The 22740-nt window shown below is 41.2% G+C and overlaps 1 protein-coding gene across 1 annotated transcript in view; it reads left to right on the plus strand.

Moving 5' to 3' along the window:
* Window positions 1-22740, plus strand: part of LOC108717831 (cysteine-rich motor neuron 1 protein) — a 537917-nt gene that overhangs the window by 358477 nt on the left and 156700 nt on the right. The window contains exon 6 of the mRNA XM_018265214.2: window positions 19473-19655. Within this exon, the coding sequence (XP_018120703.1) occupies window positions 19473-19655 (183 nt within the window). The remainder of the gene's footprint in view (window positions 1-19472; window positions 19656-22740) is intronic.

The following is a 22740-nucleotide window of genomic DNA, read 5'->3' on the forward strand; positions in this document are numbered from 1 at the left end:
GCACTAGAGCCAGGCGGTTTCCCTTGTTTATATAAAGTCTCATCTATCTGTTTCCTGCCTAGAGTTCTGTACAGTACCCTACTTCGTTCACTGCCCAGGCCATCTGATTTGGGCAGAATTTGAAGCTTTTTTTCCTGTAGATATTTACACAAGTGATATAAGTGTATTGTAGCTGCATGTCATATACAATCCTGCCCCTGCTGTGTGAACTGTCTTCAGTGGAAAGCTGTACAGCTTTTACCTAAAGGCAGAATTTTCATTTTTAGAGTAGTATTTCAGCTGGCATCCAGGTGCTCAGCTGGAAGCTTGGGAATGGCAATAAACTTTGGTTATTCTATCTTGTATTAGAAAACATGACATTTTTCAACATGGAGCCTGTGCCATCTGTAGGTAAACATGATTATATTTCCTGAATGTCCATTCAAAAAATTATCTTGGTAGTGGTATTGTTTATAAAATAAGTGTAAGACGTGCTGGGAGATTACCGGCTCCCCTTACCTCCCAGTGCGCCTCTCGAACAGTTTTGGTGTGCAGGCGCGCACTTCCGGGTTCCCAGTCCCATTGACACCTGCATCATGGTGGAGAGCATCATGACGTCACCGAGGGGCGCCAGATTTCAATTTGGCGCCATATCCTCCTTAAAAGGCCAGTCCACCATTTTGAGAGTGCCCAAGCTAGGTTCCAGTTTTCTGTTCCAGCCGAAGCGTTTATTCTGTGATTGTATTCCTGGTCTTGACCCTTGTCTGACTTCTGACTCCGAATTCTGTCACCTGCCTTGAACTTTTCGCCTGATTCTAGACTACGTCTCCTCTAAATCCTTGACGGTACCTCGTTTATGGACTTGTTGTTTGTTTTGAACTTTTCTCTGGTGTTTTTTGAAGCAGAAAGCCCAGGGCCCCAAAAGGGATCCCCTGTGTGTTGTGAGTGTACCCATCACCAAGCAACGAGGTTGTTACAATTAGTTTTTGTCCCTAAGATTGCCCACTTTGCTGTGCCTGGTCTATTGGTGACAAGCAGGGCTTAGTGGTGTCAAGTGGAATATATGGAGAAATAAATAATATGATAATGTCACATGCAATTCAAGGTTAAGGGAACAATAGAGTGGAGAATAGGAGGCTGTTGATAGAGAAAATTTGAGGTGTGGTCCTTTCTATATAATTATAGAATCCGAATCAGATAGCAAGGCAGGAAATGAGAAACGGGCTCAGAAATAAAATATATTGGAGTGATTACAGCTGAAATGGTGGTTACGGTCCTGTTTATATCAGAGAGGTTAAAATGGTTCTCCCTGGCACGGGTCTCCTGTCTCATTTCTTTTGGCTCATGGCTGCTGACAGCTGCTTAATAATATTCAGGTTCTGTAAAGTGGTTATGTGCTTATTGAGTTGCACTGAAAAAGGTTAGTTGTGGTTCTGTAAATCTGTGTAGCAGCGTGGTAATTGGCATATAGTTTGAGAGCTGTTCTGCACCTGAAAGACAGCTCTGTATGAGAAAAGGGAATATACAGTACCTAGATATATTTGTTCCGATCTGATAACTGGCTAGGATATGGATTGTAAGTGATATTTACACCATAAAACTCATTTACAAACACATGCTCAAAATGCGGGTAAAACCCCCACGTGGCCTTTGCACAATTTATTTGCATTGGTAATATGAGACATTTTGACTTAACAAATGATAGAACTTCACTGAAATTGACAAAAGTGCCCAGATTCAATTTTACAAACTGTGCAGTTAGTAATATTCCCTACGCTTTGTATGTTTCCTTTTATAACAATGAAACACTGTACTTAAAAAGAATATATTTATGAAAACATGATATTATGTCAGAACAAATTTTAAGCTTGTGTAAATAGATCAAAATAGGGTGAAACAGAGTAAACATTTACTAATATACTAAATTCCACCAGTGCAAATGCCCACGTCATTAAATCTGGGCAGCACAGCTGCTTTTTCATTAAACAATGCTGCTTCGCAGTCTTTAATTTATTGCCAGCAAGTGCCCAGTCTGCAAGGAGTGTGTATGTCCTCTCCACGGTGGGCCACTAACATCCATCATGAAATGTGAAAAAATACAGTAGAATCCCGGTTTTACCACAGCAGTTGGACAGCACTGGTCTATTATCTTGTAACTACAGTATATGGTCTATAGTCTGGAAAGCATCCCTTTGATGTTATAATTGTATTCAATGTTACTAGAAGCAAAGTTTCTGTTAAATACAATGGCAGCCTCTAAATTTTTATCAGATCCAGTGGCTCTATACTAGGGATGCACTGAATCCAGGATTTGGTTCGGGATTCAGCCATGATTCAGCTTTTCCCGCATGATTCATCTGAATCCTACTGCTCAGCCGAACCGAAATTCTATTTTGCATAAGCAAATTAGGGGCAGGGAGGGAAATCACGTGACTTTTTTGTCACAAAACAAGTAAAGTAAAAAATGGTTTCTCCTTCCCACCCCTAATTTGCATAAGAAAATTAGGATTTGAGTTCGGTATGCGGCTGAATCTTTCGCAAAAGATTCGGCTGAATCCAAAATAGTGGATTCGGTAAATCCCTTCTTTATACTGAGAACCATCAACTGGTATAATGACTTGTAACTTGCTAATGCACTGCATACGGCTAACATTGTCCAGTTCAGAAAAGCAACAAATATATTTTGATTTTTTTTTTAACGATGAACGCTTAAAGGAAAACTATACCCCCAAAATGAATACTTAAGCAACAGATAGTTTATATCAAATTGAATGACATATTAAAGAATCTTACCAAACTGGAATATATATTTACATAAATATTGCCCTTTTACATCTCTTGCCTTGAACCACCATTTCGTGACTCTATCTGTGCTGCCTCAGAGATCACCTGACCAGAAATACTACAACTCTAACTGTAACAGGAAGAAGTGAGGAAGCAAAAGGCAGAACTCTGTCTGTTAATTGGCTCATGTGACCTTACATGTGGTTTGTATGTGTGCACAGTGAATCGTACGATCTCAGGGGGCGGCCCTTATTTTTTAAAATGGCAATTTTCTATTTATGATTACCCAATGGCACATACTACTAGAAAAGTATATTATTATGATAATGGTTCATTTACATGAAGCAGGGTTTTACACATGAGCTGTTTTACTCAGCATCTTTTAATAGAGACCTACATTGTTTGGGGGGTATAGTTTTCCTTTAAGTCAGTGGATGATTGCTAATGGCCCCATTAAATATACATTTGTGAGTGCAGCTGACAAACATGGCGTAAAAAGTTATTGGAATTTCTGGCTTCATAAAAAAGTTCATATAAATCAGAGGCTTGGCAGCGTTTGTTATTTTAGCAGTGCCAGACTTGCTTGACATTTCTCTGGCATTTAGGGAAAAAAGGGACATTATTGCTGTATTATATTTCAGTCTGATAATTTAAACTGTTAGGTACCAGCTGGGGCTCTAAATGAAGCTGTCACTGTAGATTCAACATCAGATTTAAATCTGATGGTAGATTGTTCAAGGTATATGTGTGTATACATCAATATATATATATATATATATCTATATATCTATATATATAGTCCAAAATGCACACCGTCCATCATCCACATAAAGTGTGTAATAAATACCTGGATGCTACCTTCAAAGCTGTATTATCTAAAGATCAAAGAAAAAGGTGCACACCAGGATTTTCCAAAAAAGGTTAAAATTCCATTTTTATTGGTTTACATTAAAAAGAACCGGCCAATGTTTTGGTCTGATTCTAAGACCTTTCTCAAGACCATGTTCACTGTAAAACAACTTTGTCTAAATAGCTAAAAACATGACACTCACCACATCGTGCACGCCCACATGAACATGTGACTGGAAGAAAACCCTGCACCAAAAGAGCAGCAAAGTATACATTGTTGCAAGTGTGGGTAAAGGAAATTGATAACAATTAATAACCAAAAAGTACTGATATGCAAAAACATAGTAACAATATATGGCAACATATTAGCATTGTCAGGAAGCACTGATTAACATTGATTTAGAAAGCATAAGAAGGAGCAGTACTTATTCAAACCTGAGGGGGCAAGAGTATTACATTTACGTATCCAGAAGGCTTCACGTTAAGGAATATGGTCTATGGCTATAAATTTGAAGGTGGGCAATCGGTGGCCCATTTCAAAAAATGTTAAGCAACAGGTTTGTTTGTTACCCCATCTCTGAAGGCTGTGCTGATAGCGGATCGGTGCCCATCCATCCGTAACCGCAGTGTTTGATCAGTCTTGCCCACATAGGATAATCCACATGGGCATGTTATTAAGTATACCACATGGGTAGTCATACAGGTAATATGGTGTCTGATGGTAAGATGTTTGCCCGGTTGGGGATGGAGGAAAGAAGTACTTGGGGGCATATACCTGCAAGATGTACAATTCGGGCATCAATAGCACCCCGGTTTTGCACCACCTAACCAGCCACTAGGTTTTTTTAGAATAACATTCAATTAGGTCATTTTTGAACAAGCAAATCTCTCAAATTAGTGCCACGTTTGTAACTCAGCACAGGGGGGCCCAGGAAACAGAAAATCAATACATACTTACCGAGATTTTCGTTTCCTGTACTGGAACATGGCAGTGGGCACTGTAGGGTTAATCCCTCCTGTCGCAGACGGAACAGGAACTTCCTAATGAATAAATTAACCTCCCTTCCCCCGCGCTGCCATCTTTTGATTTCTTGACTCCCCCAAAACGAGGGTTGGGAAGCTTTGCCCACTGCCATGTTCCAGTACAGGAAACGAAAATCTCGGTAAGTATGTATTGATTTTCTGTTTTCCTGTTACTTACACATGGCAGTGGGCACTGTAGGGACATACAGAAGCAGACAATACATGGGTGGGTTATGCCAAAGACAATTTAATTATTTAGAGCACAGTTAAGAACTGCAGAGCCAAAATTAGAAAGACTCTTGGAGTAAATATCAAATTTGTAGTGTTTGATAAAGGTGTCCCACGAACTCCATACTGCTGCTTTGCAGATGTCTTCTGAAGTTACCTGGGCCCAGAGTGCCCAGGATGCAGCTGTACCTCTGGTTGAGTGTGCCTTAAGCTGAGAGGGTACTGTGTGGGACTGGTGTGAATATGCCATTCTGATGCATTCCTTTATCCAGTTAGACACCGTTTTTTTGGTAGGTTGATTACCTAGTCTTGTACCTTGAGTAATGATTAGCAACGAGTTAGTTTTCCTGATTTCCTTGGTTCTTCCAAGGTAGATTTTGAGGCATCTGACAATATCTAGAGAATGCCACTTCTCCTCTTCCAAGGAACTAGGGTTCTCAAAAAAGGTAGGTAGTATAATGTCTTGAGACATGTGAAACTTTGACACCACTTTTGGTGTAAATTCATCCAAAGTTCTTAATATCACTTTATCATTATAAAAAGTGATTTTGTCTGGTTCTGCTGATATAGCGTGAATTTCACTCACTCTTCTGGCAGATGTTATGGCAAGAAGAAACGCCATCTTAATGTTAACCATTTTAAGAGGTACCTTGTCCAGAGGTTCGAAAGGAGTCTCTGTTAGAGCTTTCAGGACCAGACTTAAATCCCATGGGGGAACTTTGGTTTTAGATAAGGGTCTCGTTCTTTTTAGGGCTTGAACAAACCTTTTGATTAGTCGTCTGGAACTCCAGTTTATGCCTGAGAAATGCGAAATGGCCGTAATCTGGCCTTTGAGGGTCGAATTGCTCAATTTTAATTCCACTCCACTTTGTAAGAATTCCACTATTTGTAATTCGGAGTTCTGTGTGTGGAGTGTATTCCTGGTGGAACACCATTCTGAGAATTTTTCCCAGGTCTTGTAATATTTTTCAGTTGTAGAGTGTTTTTTGGCCGCTAGCAAGGTGGTGATTGAGCCTTCTGAAAGGCCTAGGGATCTCAGTTTCTCACTTTCAAACGCCAAGCCGTTAGAGCGAGTTTTTCTGGATAGGGATGAACCCGTGTCTGCTGAGTGAGGAGATCCTTTCTTCCTGGCAGTTTCCAGAAATTCCCTTTGGCCAGTCTGAGAAGTTGAGGGAACCACACTCGTCTTGGCCACCAGGGAGCAATCAGGATTACATTGGCTTGATCTTCCAGTATTTTCCTGATAACTTTCGGGATCAGTACTATTGGAGGGAATATGTACAACGGTCCCCAGTTCCAGGTTATTGAGAAAGCATCCGTCAAGGTGGCCTCTGGATCTTGTTTCCAAGAGCAAAATGTTTGCATTTTCTTGTTGAACCTGGACGCCATCAAGTCCATCTTGAAAGGACCCCATTTCTTCCAAATTGTTCTGAAAACTTGGTTGTTTAGTTCCCATTCTCCTTCCATTGGGGGAGATCTGCTTAATTTGTCTGCAATCTCGTTGTTTTTCCCCGGGATATGGATTGCTTTCAGAGATAGTAAATTCTTTTCTACCCATGTAAGTATGGTCATGGTCAGGGATAAGAGGCTCCAGCATTTTGTTCCTCCTTGTTTCATGAGGTATCTGACCGCTGTTGTATTGTCTGATTTGATCAGAACTGCCTTCGATGATATTAGAGGAGTTTTTAACTCCAGCCAGTTGGATGATTTCTGACTCTCTTCTTTGTTCCACCAACCTTGTACTTTGTGTTCCCCCAAGTGGGCTCCCCATCCTGTACTGCTGGCATCTGTGGTAATTGTGATCCCATAATCTACCAAGAAGGGCATGGGGACTGACAGGTTCTCTGCTTGCGTCCACCAAGTTAGACTCTTCAATGTTTCTTTCCCCAAATAGATGAGTTGATCCTGCTCTTGCTTCCTGTTCCATTGGGACAGGAAATCGAACTGGAGAATCCTGGAGTGTAGCTGTGACCATTTGACACAGTCTATTGTGGAGATAATTTTCCCTAGTAACTTCTGGCAAATTATTGTTGTTGTAATAGGGTGGCGAATGAGTTGGTGTGTTTGTGAGATTAAGTCCTTCATTCTTACCTCTGGAAGGCTCAAGAGCATCTTTTTGGTATCCAAAATCGTGCCCAAATATTCCAGTCTCTGACTGGGGATGAGCATGGACTTTTCCTCGTTTATTTTCCAACCTAACTGTTCCAGGTAGCTTTGTACTATTGTTAGACGAGTCTTCAAAGTTGCCACCGTCTGTGCTTTGAGAAGGATGTCGTCTAAATAGGCATAAATTTGGATTCCCTTGAGCCTCAGGTTTTCTAGTACTGGGGCTAGGATTTTTGTGAAAATCCTTGGAGCGGTTGCCAGCCCAAAAGGCATTGCTGCATATTGATAATGTTCTCCAAGAATTTTGAACCTTAGGAATCTTCTGTGAGCTTTCCAAATGGGTATGTGTAAATAGGCGTCCCTTAGATCCAGCTTGACCATCCAATCTCCTTTGGATAGGGCTGCAGCGATTGATCTTAGGGTTTCCATTCTGAATGTAGGAATCTTCAGGTTTTTGTTGAGTTTTTTTAAGTTTAAAATAACTCTGTATTCCCCATTTACCTTTCTTCGTAGGAAAAGATGGGAGTAGATTCCCTTGAATCTTTGATCTGGGTGGACTTTTGAGATCACTTTGTTCCGCCATAAGTCTCCTATTATGAGTCGGAGATGTTTTGTGGCTTCTTTTGTTCTTGGTCTGTCTGATGAGATGAAAGAGTTGTGGGGTTTCCTTACAAATTCCATTTGATATCCTTTTGATACGACCTCCACCGCCCATTTGTCTCTTATGTTTTGAGCCCAAACTGTCTTGAAACTGTTCAATCTTCCTCCTAGATAAGACAGCTGGACTCTCGCACCTTCATGCTTTTTTGTCTGTTTTGGGCTCTCTTTTGTAACCCTGTGATTGGAAATTTTGGCTTCTGGATTTCCATTGCTTAGGGTTGTACTTTCCTGGTCTATATTGCCTTGCATCTCGAAAGGAGTTACGCTGATTTTTGTAGTTGAACCTTTTATCTCTTCTTTCTTGAGGTAGGAATGCAGATTTTCCAGCTGAGGCTTTAGAGATGATTTGATCCAAACTGGTTCCAAACAATAAGTCTCCCTTGAACGGTAAAGAGCACAAGTTGTGCTTTGATTGGGAATCTGCGTTCCAATGCCTCAGCCAGAGGGATCTTCTTGCCGCCACCGCAAGACCCATTGATCTGGCTGCCAATTTGACATTACTGAGTGAGGCTTCCGCAGAATAATCATTGCCTATTTTGATATCATGGAGCATTTCCAGAAGTTTGGATCTTTCTGTCCCTGTCTTGATGGCATTTTCCAGCTCATTTATCCAGATTTTATTGTCTCTGGTTGTTGTAGTATTAGCTACCTCAGCCTTGCAAATAGCCCCCGTCAAGAGGTATAATTTCTTTAAGGTGGCGTCTTGCCTTCGTTCCATTGTGTCTTTGAGGGATACTCCCTCATCTACAGGTAATGTGGTTCTTCTGGCCACTCTGGTAATGGATGCGTCTACTTTGGGTATGTTATCCCATGTTTTCGCGTCTTCCTCCGAGAAAGGAAACATTTTCTTAAATTTTTTGGAAAAGGTAATTTTCTTATCAGGTGTTTCCCACTCCGTTTCCATTGTTTTCTTAATAACCTCATGCAGAGGAAATAAATGTTTTTTCTTCGCTGATGATTTAAACATTTTGTCACCTTTATTAGTTATAGATTCATCTCTTAGGTCTAGTGTCTTTCTAATTGCTTTGATTAGGGGCTCCACCATCTCTGGTGATATGTCTGATTCCTCTTCTGAGTCTGACTCCGAAATTTCACCTTCAGATACTGGGGAGATCGTTTCTCTAGGTCTGATACTTATGCTTTCATTTGTGCTATGTTGTTCTGCATTAAGGTTACTTAAGACTTTGTCCGTGACTTGTGAAACCATATTTGACATGGAATTGTTAAATGAATCTTTCATCCACTCAATTAGGTCTGAGAACTGTTTGGAGTTGACCCCCGCAGCCTCTTCCAGGCACTTTTTGCATAATCTTTTGTCTGGCAATGCTGCATGTCCACATGAGGAGCATTCATTTCTACTGGATTTCCTCCTTTGATCTTCCCTGATTGGAGAACTTCTGTAGAAAGGATAGTTTTATTAAGAATCTAGCACATCTCTTTAGTATTTGTGATTTTTTTAACAAACCAAATACACTCACCCCCTTGAGCCTGAATATGAGCGTCTAGAACTCATCACACCAGTCCCCTGTTGAAACAATAATTGTACTGGTGCTTAACCTTATCCTGTCCGTCATGAGGCTAATGCGTAAGTATAAGGGTGTCTACTTACAGTTAGTACACCTAATATCACTTGTGGCACAATCCGACTGTTTGGCAGCTTCACAATGTCCTGGTAGGGGGAGATAGAGACGCAGTATTTCTATTACACATACAGCAGCGTCTAATCCTTTTGGCGCGTTTGCTTTTGAATTTTTCGCGCCTGCGCATTACCTTTCTGCAGGTTGCGGTCATTCAGCGGTTTATTGCGCATGCGCCGATAACTGGCATTACGACTTACTACACTGATCGGCAACGGATGGCCAAGGACTCGCCAGTCCCCCCAGAAACGCACACAAGCACAAAGGCTCAGTCCTGGAGCTTCAGCGCAGGAGATGTTTACCACGCTGGCACTTGTTGGGGGAGTGCAGGAAGAAAAAAAGATGGCAGCACGGGGGAAGGGAGGTTAATTTATTCATTAGGAAGTTCCTGTTCCGTCTGCGACAGGAGGGATTAACCCTACAGTGCCCACTGCCATGTGTAAGTAACAGGAAATAAGCGTCGCAAATCTTTGTCAGCCTCAATAATTTTCCAGTGGTCCCTAACACATCTGTTAATGTTGTTACTACCAACATTATAAGTGGTAGTAAAGGTAAGCCTAGGCTCTTTTTCCAGTGCTCTACCAGGTTCAGCCATACGTTGCCTGGCAGTCTCTAAAGCATTTTGCAGTACCCTATCAGGATAACCCCAATCCTTAAAGCGGGACCACATCTTATCAAGCTGATGTTCTGCGTGCTCCTCAATGGAGTTATTACGAAGTACCCTGCAAAATTGTGAAACGGGAAGAGACCGTTTCATCGACGTTGGATGACAGCTATTATAATGGAGGAGAACATTCTTATCAGTTGGCTTTCGGAATAGGGTGTAATAAGGATGGTTATTCACAATCAATTCAATATCCAAAAAATGTATTTTGTTTGGATGAATCTCATAAGTGAACCTAACCGGGTTATCCAATGTGTTAAGCGCCTGTACTATATCAGCAAATTCCTCCGGGGTCCCACGCCAAATCTATAATAGCCATCATCCACCGGTCTCGTTTCATAATTTTGCAGGGTACTTTGTAATAACTCTATTGAGGAGCACGCAGAATGTCAGCTCGATGAGATGTGATGTGGTCCCGCTTTAAGGATTGGGGTTATCCTGATAGGGACCACCGGAAAATTATTGAGGCTGACAAAGATTTGCAACGCTTAGTCCCGGGCCCCCCTGTGCTGAGTTACAAATGCGGGAATAATTTGAGAGATTTGCTTGTTAAAAATGACCTAATTGAATGTTATTCTAAAAAACCTAGTGGCTGGTTAGGTGGTGCAAAACCGGGGTGCTTTTGATGCCCGAATTGTACATCTTGCAGGTATATGACCCCTAGTACTTCTTTCCTCCATCCCCAAACGGGCAAACATCTTACCATCAGACACCATATTACCTGTATGACTACCTATGTGGTGTACTTAATAACATGCCCATGTGGATTATCCTATGTGGTCAAGACTGATCAAACACTGCGGTTACGGATGGATGGGCACCGATCCGCTATCAGCACAGCCTTCAGAGATGGGGTAACAAACAAACCTGTTGCTAAACATTTTCTTAAAATAGGCCACCGATTGCCCACCTTCAAATTTATAGCCATAGACCATATTCCTTAACGTGAAGCCTTCTGGATACGTAAACTTAATACTCTTGCCCCCTCAGGTTTGAATAAGTACTGCTCATTCTTATGCTTTCTAAATCAATGTTAATCAGTGCTTCCTGACAATGCTAATATGTTGCCATATATTGTTACTATGTTTTTGCACATCAGTACTTTTTGGTTATTAATTGTTATCAATTTCCTTTACCCATACTTGCAACAATGTATACTTTTCTGCCCTTTTGGTGCAGGGTTTTCTTCCAGTCACATGTTCATGTGGGAGTGCACGATGTGGTGAGTGTCATGTTTTTAGCTAATCACAACTGTGGAGCTACTGCGGAAGCAATTTCTAGTAATCAAACAATATTTACCCCTCCACTGGCAAGGATCCAAAAGCTACCAGTGGGTGGTACCAGTGGGTGGATGAGACATAGCAGAAATGGCAGGGAGCTCAGGAAGCCCAGGTTAGGTTGCTTCAAACAACAATCCACAAATCCAGATTCGCTGAAATTTGCTATCCATTCTTTTCCATGGCAATTACTTTCCTTATGAAACACAAGTACAAAAAATATGTATGCAGAACAATAATGTCTTACAGTAGTACAGTACTGTATCACAAAATGTACAGTTATCCAGACATAAGTTGCATCCCTTCCCGGACCCATCATGCAAACTGCATCTCAAGGCACATTATTTCTATATAACATTAATAGTGATGGGCGAATTTATTCGCCAGGCGCGAATTTGCAAGTTTCTTTGACGCCAGCGACAATTCTGACGCCGGCATCAATTTCAACTCTGGCGTCAATTAAACGGACGCCCATTGACTTTTTTTTTTCCAAAATAATTTTTTATTAAACGACGCCCATTGACTTTAATGCTCGTCAAATGTCGCTGGCGTCGAAATTGTATTTTGTTTTGCGCGGCACGACTGTCGGATGCAGACGCAGCATGCAACGTCTGCATCCGACAGTCGGATTAACACTGCAACACCATCCAACAATGGATTAATTTAACTCATTACCTTACTGCAACTTCACATTTCCATTACTTACCTTATTTCTGTCGCATCCGAAGTGAAGCCTGCGTTTTATGTGCAGCGAGTCGGATCGCACGGAAATCATCTGTGAAGTCCAACCCTAATTTGGAGCTTTCTGGATAATGGGTTTCTGTATAACGGATCCCACACCTGTACATCTGATTAGCTGCTATGGTGCACAGGACTAGGACAACTGTTTAATTGGAGTTTGATCTAGAACAGCTGGAGGAAAGGGGCCAATTTCAGTGCACAAGGACATATTCCATGAATACAAATGTCTCTCACTTCACGCATTAACATTCATGGTATGTAGACAATTTAAACTAAAGGATAAATGTTAAAAATGTAAAATGAGGAAGATTTTTTTTAAACTCAGAGCCACATTTATTCTGTTGAATTGAAAGGGTGGTTGGAAGCTTTATGGTGAAAGGTAAAAATGCTCATATTAGACTAGACAAGTGCTACTTATTCCTATACACAAGGTAGGAAAGAATGAAAGATAAATGAGCTTGACAAATATAATTTGTCTTCACTGCTAAATCTTTTCAAGCGCCTGCCTTTTATTTTGGAGGGTGCACACAAAGTGCTTAACTGCAGCTTGCGGGACATTCAGTTGCTATCATATCCTAGCTGTCTCATAGCAAATTGCAGTCATTTTAATGTACATTCAAAATGTAATTTCACTGCATTTTGACTGGATGCGGCTGTGCTTGGATTCCTCGTATGATTAATGGCAAAACAAGTGCCAGACAAATGATTTTAGAAAGTAGCATCACAGGATAATTTTGTGCTGTAGTCCCTTAATCTTCCTGTGGGCTGCCAAGTTCATTTTACTGATTGGCCCAGTTACTGAATAAGCTGTTTTCTGAAATGGATATGTTTCACAAGTAAATAGTGTGACCTGTACTGGTTTTGTCTCCCTGGTTCTCATGAATTATGGGTTGCAGTTATGACACCAAGGGGCAAATCCATTAACCTGCGGAAATCCACCAGCGACGGCTTCGCTCACCACGCCACACTTCGGCCAGGTGAAAATTCGCCAGGACAACACAAATTCACTAAAATGCGAAGTTGCTTCCAGGGTGCCAAACAATGGCGAAATTTTGCTAGGGTTAATTCTGCAAGCAAAGGAAGTTGCGCTAGTGTTGGCTAATTTGCATACGGCGGGAAGATATGTTGCAGAAAATACATTACACTACACAAGCCCAGGGAACCTTAATAAGATAAAATAAAGTTGTTATATTGCCCTACACATGAGCCCAGTGTATAGTTTGTGTGCCATATGTTAGGAAATGTAGGGTACGATCTTTTGCAGCCTATCACCCTGAAAAATTTAAAAGTCGCCAGAGTTTTTTGGGACTTAGAAAAATGTTCAAATTTTTTTTTAATAACTCCTATCAACTCTGTTGCACTTTGACTGGTCTGAGGTGGTGAAGGCAAGTCTGGTGCAAGAGGTGACGTTCATTAAAATCCGAATTTAGTGAATTTGCGTAGTTACATCCATTCACCAGAGCGAAAATTCACCTGGTGTTTAGAGTGCGAAGTAGCGCTACAGTCCATCTCCTTCGCTAGCGAATTTATGGCAGAGCCTGTTAGTAAATCCCGCTGGCGAATTTTCGTCAGCCTTAGTTAATTCGCCCTTTAGTAAATTTGCCCCCAAACTCTTTACAGCTGGTTGATGCAGGCCACTAGTTTCTCAAGAACCTTTACTGATGCTTCTCCATCATTGATATCTAATTTTAATTCTGATACTTTTCCAGTGTCGGACTGGGCAGACGGGACACCCAGAAAAAAACAGGTCGGCCCAGATCCGTACCCACATCTGCCCCTTAATGGCGCGCCCCCTTTGTCGGAGGCTGCGGCAAAAAAAAGGTTGTGCACTCTGTGCACACGCATGAGCACAACCACAGCCGCACGCGCACACTGGTGTGGCAGAGTTGGGGCCGGAGGGGGGCCCTAGGGCAGTAGCCCCGGTGGGTCCCCGGGCCCCCCAGTCTGACCCTGCACTTTTCTTTGGCATTAAATGGACATTCAGGAGCAGTATGACACCATAATTCATACTAACTTATCTTTCATTCATTCAGTACAGTTTATAGTAGTAAAGGGAATTTCTCCCTTTTGAATTTGGCAAAAAAAATTCGAATTTTGACGCCTGAATCAATTTTTATATTTATAATTTTTTATGCTCGCGTCAATTTTGACGATGCCGTTAAAGTCAATGGGTGTCCAAATAGTGTTGACGCACGACAGTTTTGCCGCAAAGTATTACAGGCATTTATGCCGGCGAATTTATTTTGTGAATTTATTTGCCAGCGGCGAAACGCAGAAATTTTGCCGCAAATTTGCGCCTGCTGAATCTATTCGTCCATCACTAGTTTATAGAACTCTAACTTTTCTCTGCAGTTTAAAGAATGACCCTTAAAGAGGACGCTGCTTTTAAATTAACTTGAAGTATGATGTAGAGAGCGAAATTCGGAAGACGGTTTGGAATTGGTTTTCATTTATTGTTATTCATGGTTTTTGAGTTATTTAGCTTTTTATTCAGCAGCTCTGCGGTTTTCAATTTCAGCAATCTGGTTGCTAGGGTCCAACTTAACCTAGCAACCATGCATTTCTATGATTAAGAAACTGGATAGAATGATGAGTAATAAAAAGTAGCAATAGCTATACATTTGTAGACTTACAGAGAAATAGTTTTTTTAGGTGGTGTCAGTGACCCTCATTTTAAAGCTGGAAAGAGTCAGAAGAAGGCAAATAATAAAAACTATTTAAAAAAAAAAAAAAAATGAAGGCCATTTGAAACATTTCTTAGAATTAGCTTTCCCCCCCTCTAACTTCACCTTTGCGTTAACTTTTAGTATGGTATAGGAATGGCTACTCTAAGTAACTTTTCTGTTGGTCTTTATTTTTTCGCTTCTATCGTTTTTTTAATTATTTGCCTTCTTCTGACTCTTTTCCACTTTCAAATGGGGGTCACTGACCCCATGTAATAAAAATGCTCTGTAAGGCTACAAATGTATTGTTATTGCTACCTTTTATAACTCATCTTTCTATTCATCCTCTCCTATTCATATTCCAGTGTCTTATTCAAATCAATGCATGGTTGATAGGGTAATTGGGACCCTAGCAACCAGATTGCTGAACCTGCAATGAAAGAGCAACTAAATAAAAAGCTAAATAACTCAAAAACCACAAATGCTGAAAAATATTCCAATTGCAAATGTCACTTTCTTCATCATACATAAAGTTTATTTAAAAGTCAACAACCCTTTAGGTTTGGGTTATTACTCTATAACTAGTGATGGGTGAATTTATTTGCCAGGCGTGAATTCCAGCTATTCGCCGCCGGCGAATAAATTAACGAAACTATTGCGAAAATTCGCCAGCGTCAAAAAAAAAGCCGGTGTCTGTTTTTTTGGACGCCGGCGCAATTTCGCCAAGAATGGAAGCCAGCGTCAAAAAAATCGGACACCGGCGTCAAAAACAGACCGTTTCGCAGGAAATTCGCAAATTTTTTGCCGAAACGCTCCAAATTTGCCCATCAGTATCTATAACTTCAGCTGAATCATCCTACTAGATGTTGGCATTATGGAGTGAACATGGAAGAGGGTTGAACATCTTTATTGTCAAGAGGTGAAGAAAAGCCTTTAGGAATCTGATTAAGATCTATAAAATCCTATATAATAAAGTTGAAGTGTCTCTGCGTCCAGTCCCTGTGTCCGTGGGATTGCGCTACTGCGCATGTGCCCCACGGACTACACACAAAAATGGCCTGAGCTGTGACCTGCAACCCCACAGGAGTTGGTTTGAGCTGTAATTAAGACAGGCAGTGCGGGGAGGCGGCGCTGAGAACTGCAGTCAAACCGTAATATGGTATTAGGAACTGGCAACGCGCTATCCATCCACCTGCCGTTCCTCCGCCCCTGGCTCCTCCCTCCTTTCCCGACTCCTCCCTTCCTCCCAGCAGCGGCTCTGTGCTTACAGGTCCGGACAAGATGAGCGGGTGCGTTGGATTCTACAAGCAAGAGCTGAACAAGACGGTGTGGGAAGTGCTGGAGCGGTACCAGCGTCTCATCCCCGTCGGTTCCGGTGCCTTCGGCTCTGTTAGGTAGGTGGGGCGATTAGTGAAGCGGGTGGGGATTGGGCCTTGGCACCATCATGCAGTGCATCAAACTGTGCGGCAAATAGTCTCTGCCACAGGCTGAAGGGGCACCGGCGGCACGTTACTGTGTTCTGAGGCAGGGCGTGCTCATGTTTTCTATCACAACTTAGTGCTGTACTGTGAGAGTTGTAGTTCTGACGCTCCCTGGGCCAGATGATAGGGAAGCAGTGCTGTATGTGTGTGTCGCACCTATACTATATATATATATATATATATATATATATCCTATATAATATCCTATCCTATATAATAAAGTTGAAGTGTCTCTGCGTCCAGTCCCTGTGTCCGTGGGATTGTGCTACTGCGCATGTGCCCCACGGACCGTCTCTGGCGAATTTAAACTCTAAAATGGGTTTTTATAAATGTTTGACTACATATGTTCTAGCGCCCGTTAATTTAACGGACTTAATGTCTAGTAATATATAATGTACGAGCCACTGAGCCAGTATTGTAAGGTTAGGAGACTGTCTTTTATTATACAATTTTAATTAAGGTGCTTTAAAAACATACATATGAAGTAGTACCATGAAGAAAGCCATAGGGAGATGCTGCCTGGAATCCTCCCATGAGCGGCTTGTCATGTATCAATAAGTTTTGCTAAAGAACGTCTTCAAGACAGCGCAAAAGCAGATTTTTATTACATTGCTCTGCATAAGTTTATTGGCACTATGTTTCCTTGGTGTCTCTCCGTAGCCTTAAATCTAAATGAATGTGCGTTGTCCTAGGCAAGGTACCATTATTTTATCTTGCATTCCTCTGCCTATTGCTGTTCATCATATCAAATCACATCACAGGGGGATAGATATGTTGCACTTGTACAAATTGACTTCATTCTCCATGTTTTCCTCTCATTCCCTATTTCATTTTTTGTCATCCTCAGGAGATTCTTATGGGGAAAGAATATTAAGAAAACATTAACGAATGTATTTTACCTAAGAGCTGATACAGAGATGATATACAGAATGATAGCATTATATCATTTTAACAGAATCAATGATTATGTTTAAAATGCTGAATATATGTATCAGTTTGGTAACAGGATGTATCTAACATAAATAAAAACAATGTTACCTCAAGTGACTTTATAATGTTCTTAAAAAAAACCCTAAATGTGGAATGAGTGTAGGCTTTTCAGGTGCGGGTATAGATGCGGGTCGAGTTGCGGGTCTCTTCCTGCTGCAGCTCTCTCCCTGCAGCTTTCCCTCCACTCATCTCCCCCTCCCATCTGACTTCAGGCACAGCTCTCAGCTCATATGGCGTGCTTCTGTCCCTCTCGACTATTGGCCATGTTTGATGATAGCACTTCCGGTTTGCAGCATCAGCACTTCCGGTTTGATGGTGGTTGGCAGGTTACGGATAAGGCAGTTGCGGGTTTGGGTCGGGTAGTGTTTCAAAGTGGGTAAATATGCGGGTCGTGGTTTGGGTTGTGGGCTACAGGTTTGGGTCAGGGTCAGGGTCTTAGAAATTGGTTCCTTGCAGGACTCTGTCTCAGGCACCATCTTCTGTCTATTAAGATACTCTTTGGGCCTTTTCGGCGAAATGGATCCTGCAGCTGCATGTGCAGTTGGAGCTGACTAGCTCCAATTACACATGCGCCTGCAGGGTCCAGGGGCGATCTGCCAATGAGGCAAGCAGAGGCGCTCGCCTCATGCGGCATCGCCAGCATTGCGCTCTCTGCACTAGCATTGCTGCCTCCCCCCAGAAATGGAATCGGGCTGGAGGGGTGCGACATTACTGGATCCGCCTCAGGTGGCAATGTACACAGAAACGGCGCTGGCAGGGTCCGTATCTGCAGTGAGACACTTAACCCCAAATGTAATAAAAGGCAGTAAAGCTGGCCATAGACGTGCAGATTTTACCCTTGTAACCGACAAACGATCAGACGTCTCAATCTTCTGACCTGTCACTAACCATTCAGATGAAATAAAGCATTAAAAGAACAAATCAGAAGATGTTCTGGCTGTGACAGCAATCGTATGAAAGTTATGTCCGACAAATAGCAGTGACAGTCACCCATTGATAACGTCAGATACATGCAGAGATATTACAATTAGCCAACAGAAATATTTTAACCTGTCTGATCGACTAAACGACTGAACCCCATGGTATCAAAAATGTCAGGAAGATCCACACGCGGTCCGAAAATCGCACAAAACTTTTCGTATGACTATATCTTTGCGACTATGGCCAGCTTAAGATACAGATAGGAAGGTAGAACAGAGTGGATTGTGTGGTGGAATTGCTGCATTGTGGGTAAGAAAATGGTGATTTGCACCCAAAATTGCACTTTGCACACTGTGCTTGCTTTTGTAAATGATCCCTAATGCGACATACATGTGATCTTCTTACTTTAATACAGTATTCAAAATATAAAAAGTATTACATACATTTACGTATTGGGATCATGCAAGGGTATAGTTCTAGTTTTTTTTTCTAAATTTTTATTGGAGCAATAATTGTACAATTATTAATTATTATTAAGTTATTAATATTGCTCTGCTTTTTCACCGTATTCCAGTAGATGGGATATGTCTTTTATGGTCATTGTAGTCTAGTAATTCTTTTAGTTACATAACCATTAACCTTTTAACCAAAACAAAAGATTAAGAAAATTAAAACTTATATACATAATAGAAAGAAAAAAGAAAAGAAATAATAGTTCTAGTTTTGTTTTAAAAAAAAAAATGATGCTGCTCAAGTATTTTTTATATAATGATAAACGTAAAACAGAATACAAGTAATTGTAAAAATTATTTTCAAATATTATCCTAAAGCTGGGATACCTATTGGCACTCTTTTATTTTTCAGATGATGCTACAGCGTCAATAGTCAATCAATAGTTAACTTTTACAGCAACAGTTGACTTAGTATAATAAAGAAAAAGAAATCCATTGGGTTAGTGCATAAGTCACCAGTAGCTGCATTTCAAGCACCCTGGTACCTGATAATCATGATTAAATTCAGAATGAGGCATCCTCAGCAGCCATTGTCATTTCACACCTTCAGGAAAAGATTACACAGTTATAGAATGAATGGATGCTGCCATTTGCTGTAGCACTGCAGGTTCCACTACTGCCTCAGACTGATTGTGGCATCAAACACAATGTATCGCTTCCTTCAGTGGTGAAACCAGATGAACAAATTACCCCGCTCATAGTGCTCACTAGACCCTGTAGTCTATGAAATGAATGCCGAACTCTTGTTAGAGGACAAAGAATACAACATCAAGTATTTCCCGACTCCACTTCTCTTTTATTAATATGTGTAGAACTGCCTAATAAATCAAGTGTTGTATATCCTTTTTTTAAAAAAAAAACTTGTTGATTTTTAATTCTAAGCACATTTGCAATAAACTATTAAGGGCTACTTTGAACCACTTTTAATGGAAATGTGTTTCTTTCTTCTTGTTTTAGAAACCAAGCCTGCGTGCATTTTCAATAACATGGAGTACTATGATGGGGACATGTTCCGTATGGATGCCTGCCGCTTTTGTCGATGTCACGGTGGTGTTTCCATCTGTTTCTCAGCACAGTGTGGAGAGCTGCATTGTGATCGCTATTATGTGCCAGAAGGGGAATGCTGTCCAGTATGTGAAGGTGAGCAGTAAACTTCTGTTGACTTTAGGTTCACTAGCGGTTCTGGATGCATAGTTGGCCAAAGGGACATAAAGGAGTGATTTGCATGTCTCCACCCATGATGCCTTATGAGAGAATTAAAACTCTAATTTTTGGTATTAAGGCAGTGCTGTGTGTATGGTATGAGACAAGTAAACACCTTCTGATTTCAGAAGGCTTCACTTTGCATGTAATTGCTTGTGAAGGACTTTTTAGATCCTTTTAACCCTATCCAGGTTCGGTTTTCTATTTAGATTCACTAAACATGCAACAAAATGTTCTATTAGAAAGGAGAATTTTATTTTTACATTTAGATTTTAGTATGTTATTGGTGGACCAAGTCCAAGCTTTTTATTTATATTTTATGTTTTTTGAGTTATTCTATTAGCAGCAGTGTTTCTAGACCCTGTGCTGCCCTGAGTCAGCCTTTCCTTTGCCGCCATCCCTGCTTACGTTCAGGAACTCTGGCGTGGATCGAGGAGAGGGGAATTTAAGCTTTTAAAGTTACCAGGAGCAGCTTTTTGCTACCCCTGGTAACTTGCAGGCTGCTGTCTCCTGAGGCAAGTCTCTCAACTTGCCTCATGGCAGCAGTGTTCCTATTAGTGGGGAATAGTCCCACCCTGTCCCAACCACACCCTAATCCACCCAGGCCACACAGCAGGGCCGGAACTAGGGGTAGGAAGAGTAAGCACATGCCTAGGGCGCAAAGCTGGGAGGGCGCCAGGCACCTACCCCAAGTCCGGTTCCCTTCTCTGCCCGACTCTCTGCATTTTTTCGCGCTTTTTGCGCTTCTGCACATGCGCGCGAACTTCAATTCACGCATGCAAATTATATCGCAAATGCGCACATGCGAGCGCAAATGCGCACATGCGCACGCTAAACAGTCGCCTAGGGCGCCTGCCCAGAGTGGCCCGGCATTGCCACACAGCCAGTGATGCCCCCTGCTCCAACTGCTTCTGAGAAATTTGAACAAAATTTAAATGGTTACTGGTGAATTAACCACCCTTCAGCTGGTCAACTAATAATGGCCCAGTTACCCAATGTCAATAATTTGCACCCAAATCTTTTACTTAATAAAAAGCATACAAATTTTTCTCAAATTTCTGGGAGGGTATGGGTTGGCATCTCTCTATTATGTTTTATCCTTTAAGATGGCCTTACACGAGTAGATTATGTGGGCCCATATATTGGCCCTGCCTGATGGCCTATCCAATAGATATCTGGCATGTTTTAAAAATTCCTTTAGGTGAGGACCACCTCTGTGTGTTGATGTAGTCTTCTCCCGATGGGCATGTTATGATCCAATCACTGACCTTGGGGCCAAGCAATGGGATCAAATCGGTTAAAGATCTGCTAGTTTGGCAAGGACTCCAACAAGTGAATTTAATTGTGCATGGCCATCTTAACTCATCTATTTCACCTTTCCTTCTGACAACCAAACTGATGCCTGGTTGCTAGAGTTAACATTCCCTAGCAAGCAGAGAGCGATTGCAACTTCAAGCCTGAGAGCTGCAGAAAAAACAATATTGTGTTATAAATATATCAGTTATGAAACTAAAATCTCCATTATAAAGCATGTGATTACATTTCTCCATGCAAGCAAAAATTGCCAAAAATGGGCTACACGTTTTTTTGAAAAAGAAAATCAGTATTTCCCAAGCAACTGTACTAATGAAAGACAATTTCAGACACAGCTTATTTTTCAGTTATGTCTGCAGAAACACAGCAGTCTTTGGATACGTGAATTTGCCATGTACAATTTTAGTACAGTATGTTCAGCAAGGAGTGCCATTGCAAAATATTTGTAAGATACAATAGGAAAATAATAATTAAAAATATATTGGCTATTGGACGATCTTTTGATACATGAAAAACTGGTAAGTTTGAAAATGACTGACATTTTAGCATTAAAGAACTGGTTTAAAGTCCTAAAGTGTCAGTAATTTCCCTCAAGTGCGGAAAGTGATTGTCAAATCCATTCTCGCTGCATGTGATTTGCATTGGTAAGCAAGGATTTAAACAGGTGATATTGCTCACACTGAGCAGCTAAGCACAACCACCCCAGAGAGCGCAAGCGACTTCTATTATTCAAAGTATTTCACTACGTTATGCCAAACGAACACACTTTTGGTTTTGTTAAAAAGTTCCCCGACTATCAAAAAGCATGGTAGATTGAACTCCTGGGAACCCTTCTGATTTCTCCAGTTTTATCCACTGTATATCTACCTACGTGGTTTCAAAGAGAACTGTACATATAGGTCCACTTGTGATGCCAGCTCAGATTATGTCTGAATTACTTGCAATTGTTCTGCTTACCCTCTGCTTTGCACATTTTCATGTTTACCCTGGCAATCAGGCAGTGGTTTGAACAAGAGATGGAAATAGGAATAGGAAAATGTCTGCATAGAAAGACACAATCAAAAAAGACACGATCAATGGTGCATGAATGAAGCACACTCCAACAGACCCATTACCAGCCGCTGGAATCCAGCACCAACTGGAATACAGAATACAGTAGGGATGCACCAAATCCAGGACTCAGTTCAGGATTCGGACAGGATTCAGCCTTTTTCAGATGGATTCGGATTTGGCCGAATCCTTGTGCCTGACGGGACAGAATTTGAATCCTAATTAGCATATGTTAATTAGCAGCGGGGAGGGAAATCACTTGACTTTTTGTCACAAAAAAAGGAAGTAAAAATGTTTTTTCCCCATTTTCCTTTCCTGTCCCTAATTTGCAATTGCAAATTAGGATTCGGTTCGGAATTCATTCAGATCTTTCAAGAAGAATTTGGGGATTTGGCCAAATCCCAAAAAGTGGATTTAGTGCATCCCTAGAACACAGTCACAATACTTGCAATACTGTACATGGTTGCACATCAACTCCACTCATGGAAGAACAAAATTAATCTTTTTGCTGCCCCTGTGTCACAAATCAACCAATGCTTATTTCACTAACAGGCTTCTTCCGTCTTCTCGCATATGAATTTCTCCTTCTCCTATAATCTGTATTGCTTATTAGCCTCCTACATTCCAGGATAAATTTACTTAAATTACAGATGGCTTT

Source organism: Xenopus laevis, chromosome 5S (assembly GCF_017654675.1).
Source record: "Xenopus laevis strain J_2021 chromosome 5S, Xenopus_laevis_v10.1, whole genome shotgun sequence".
Classification (NCBI taxonomy): Eukaryota; Metazoa; Chordata; class Amphibia; order Anura; family Pipidae; genus Xenopus; species Xenopus laevis.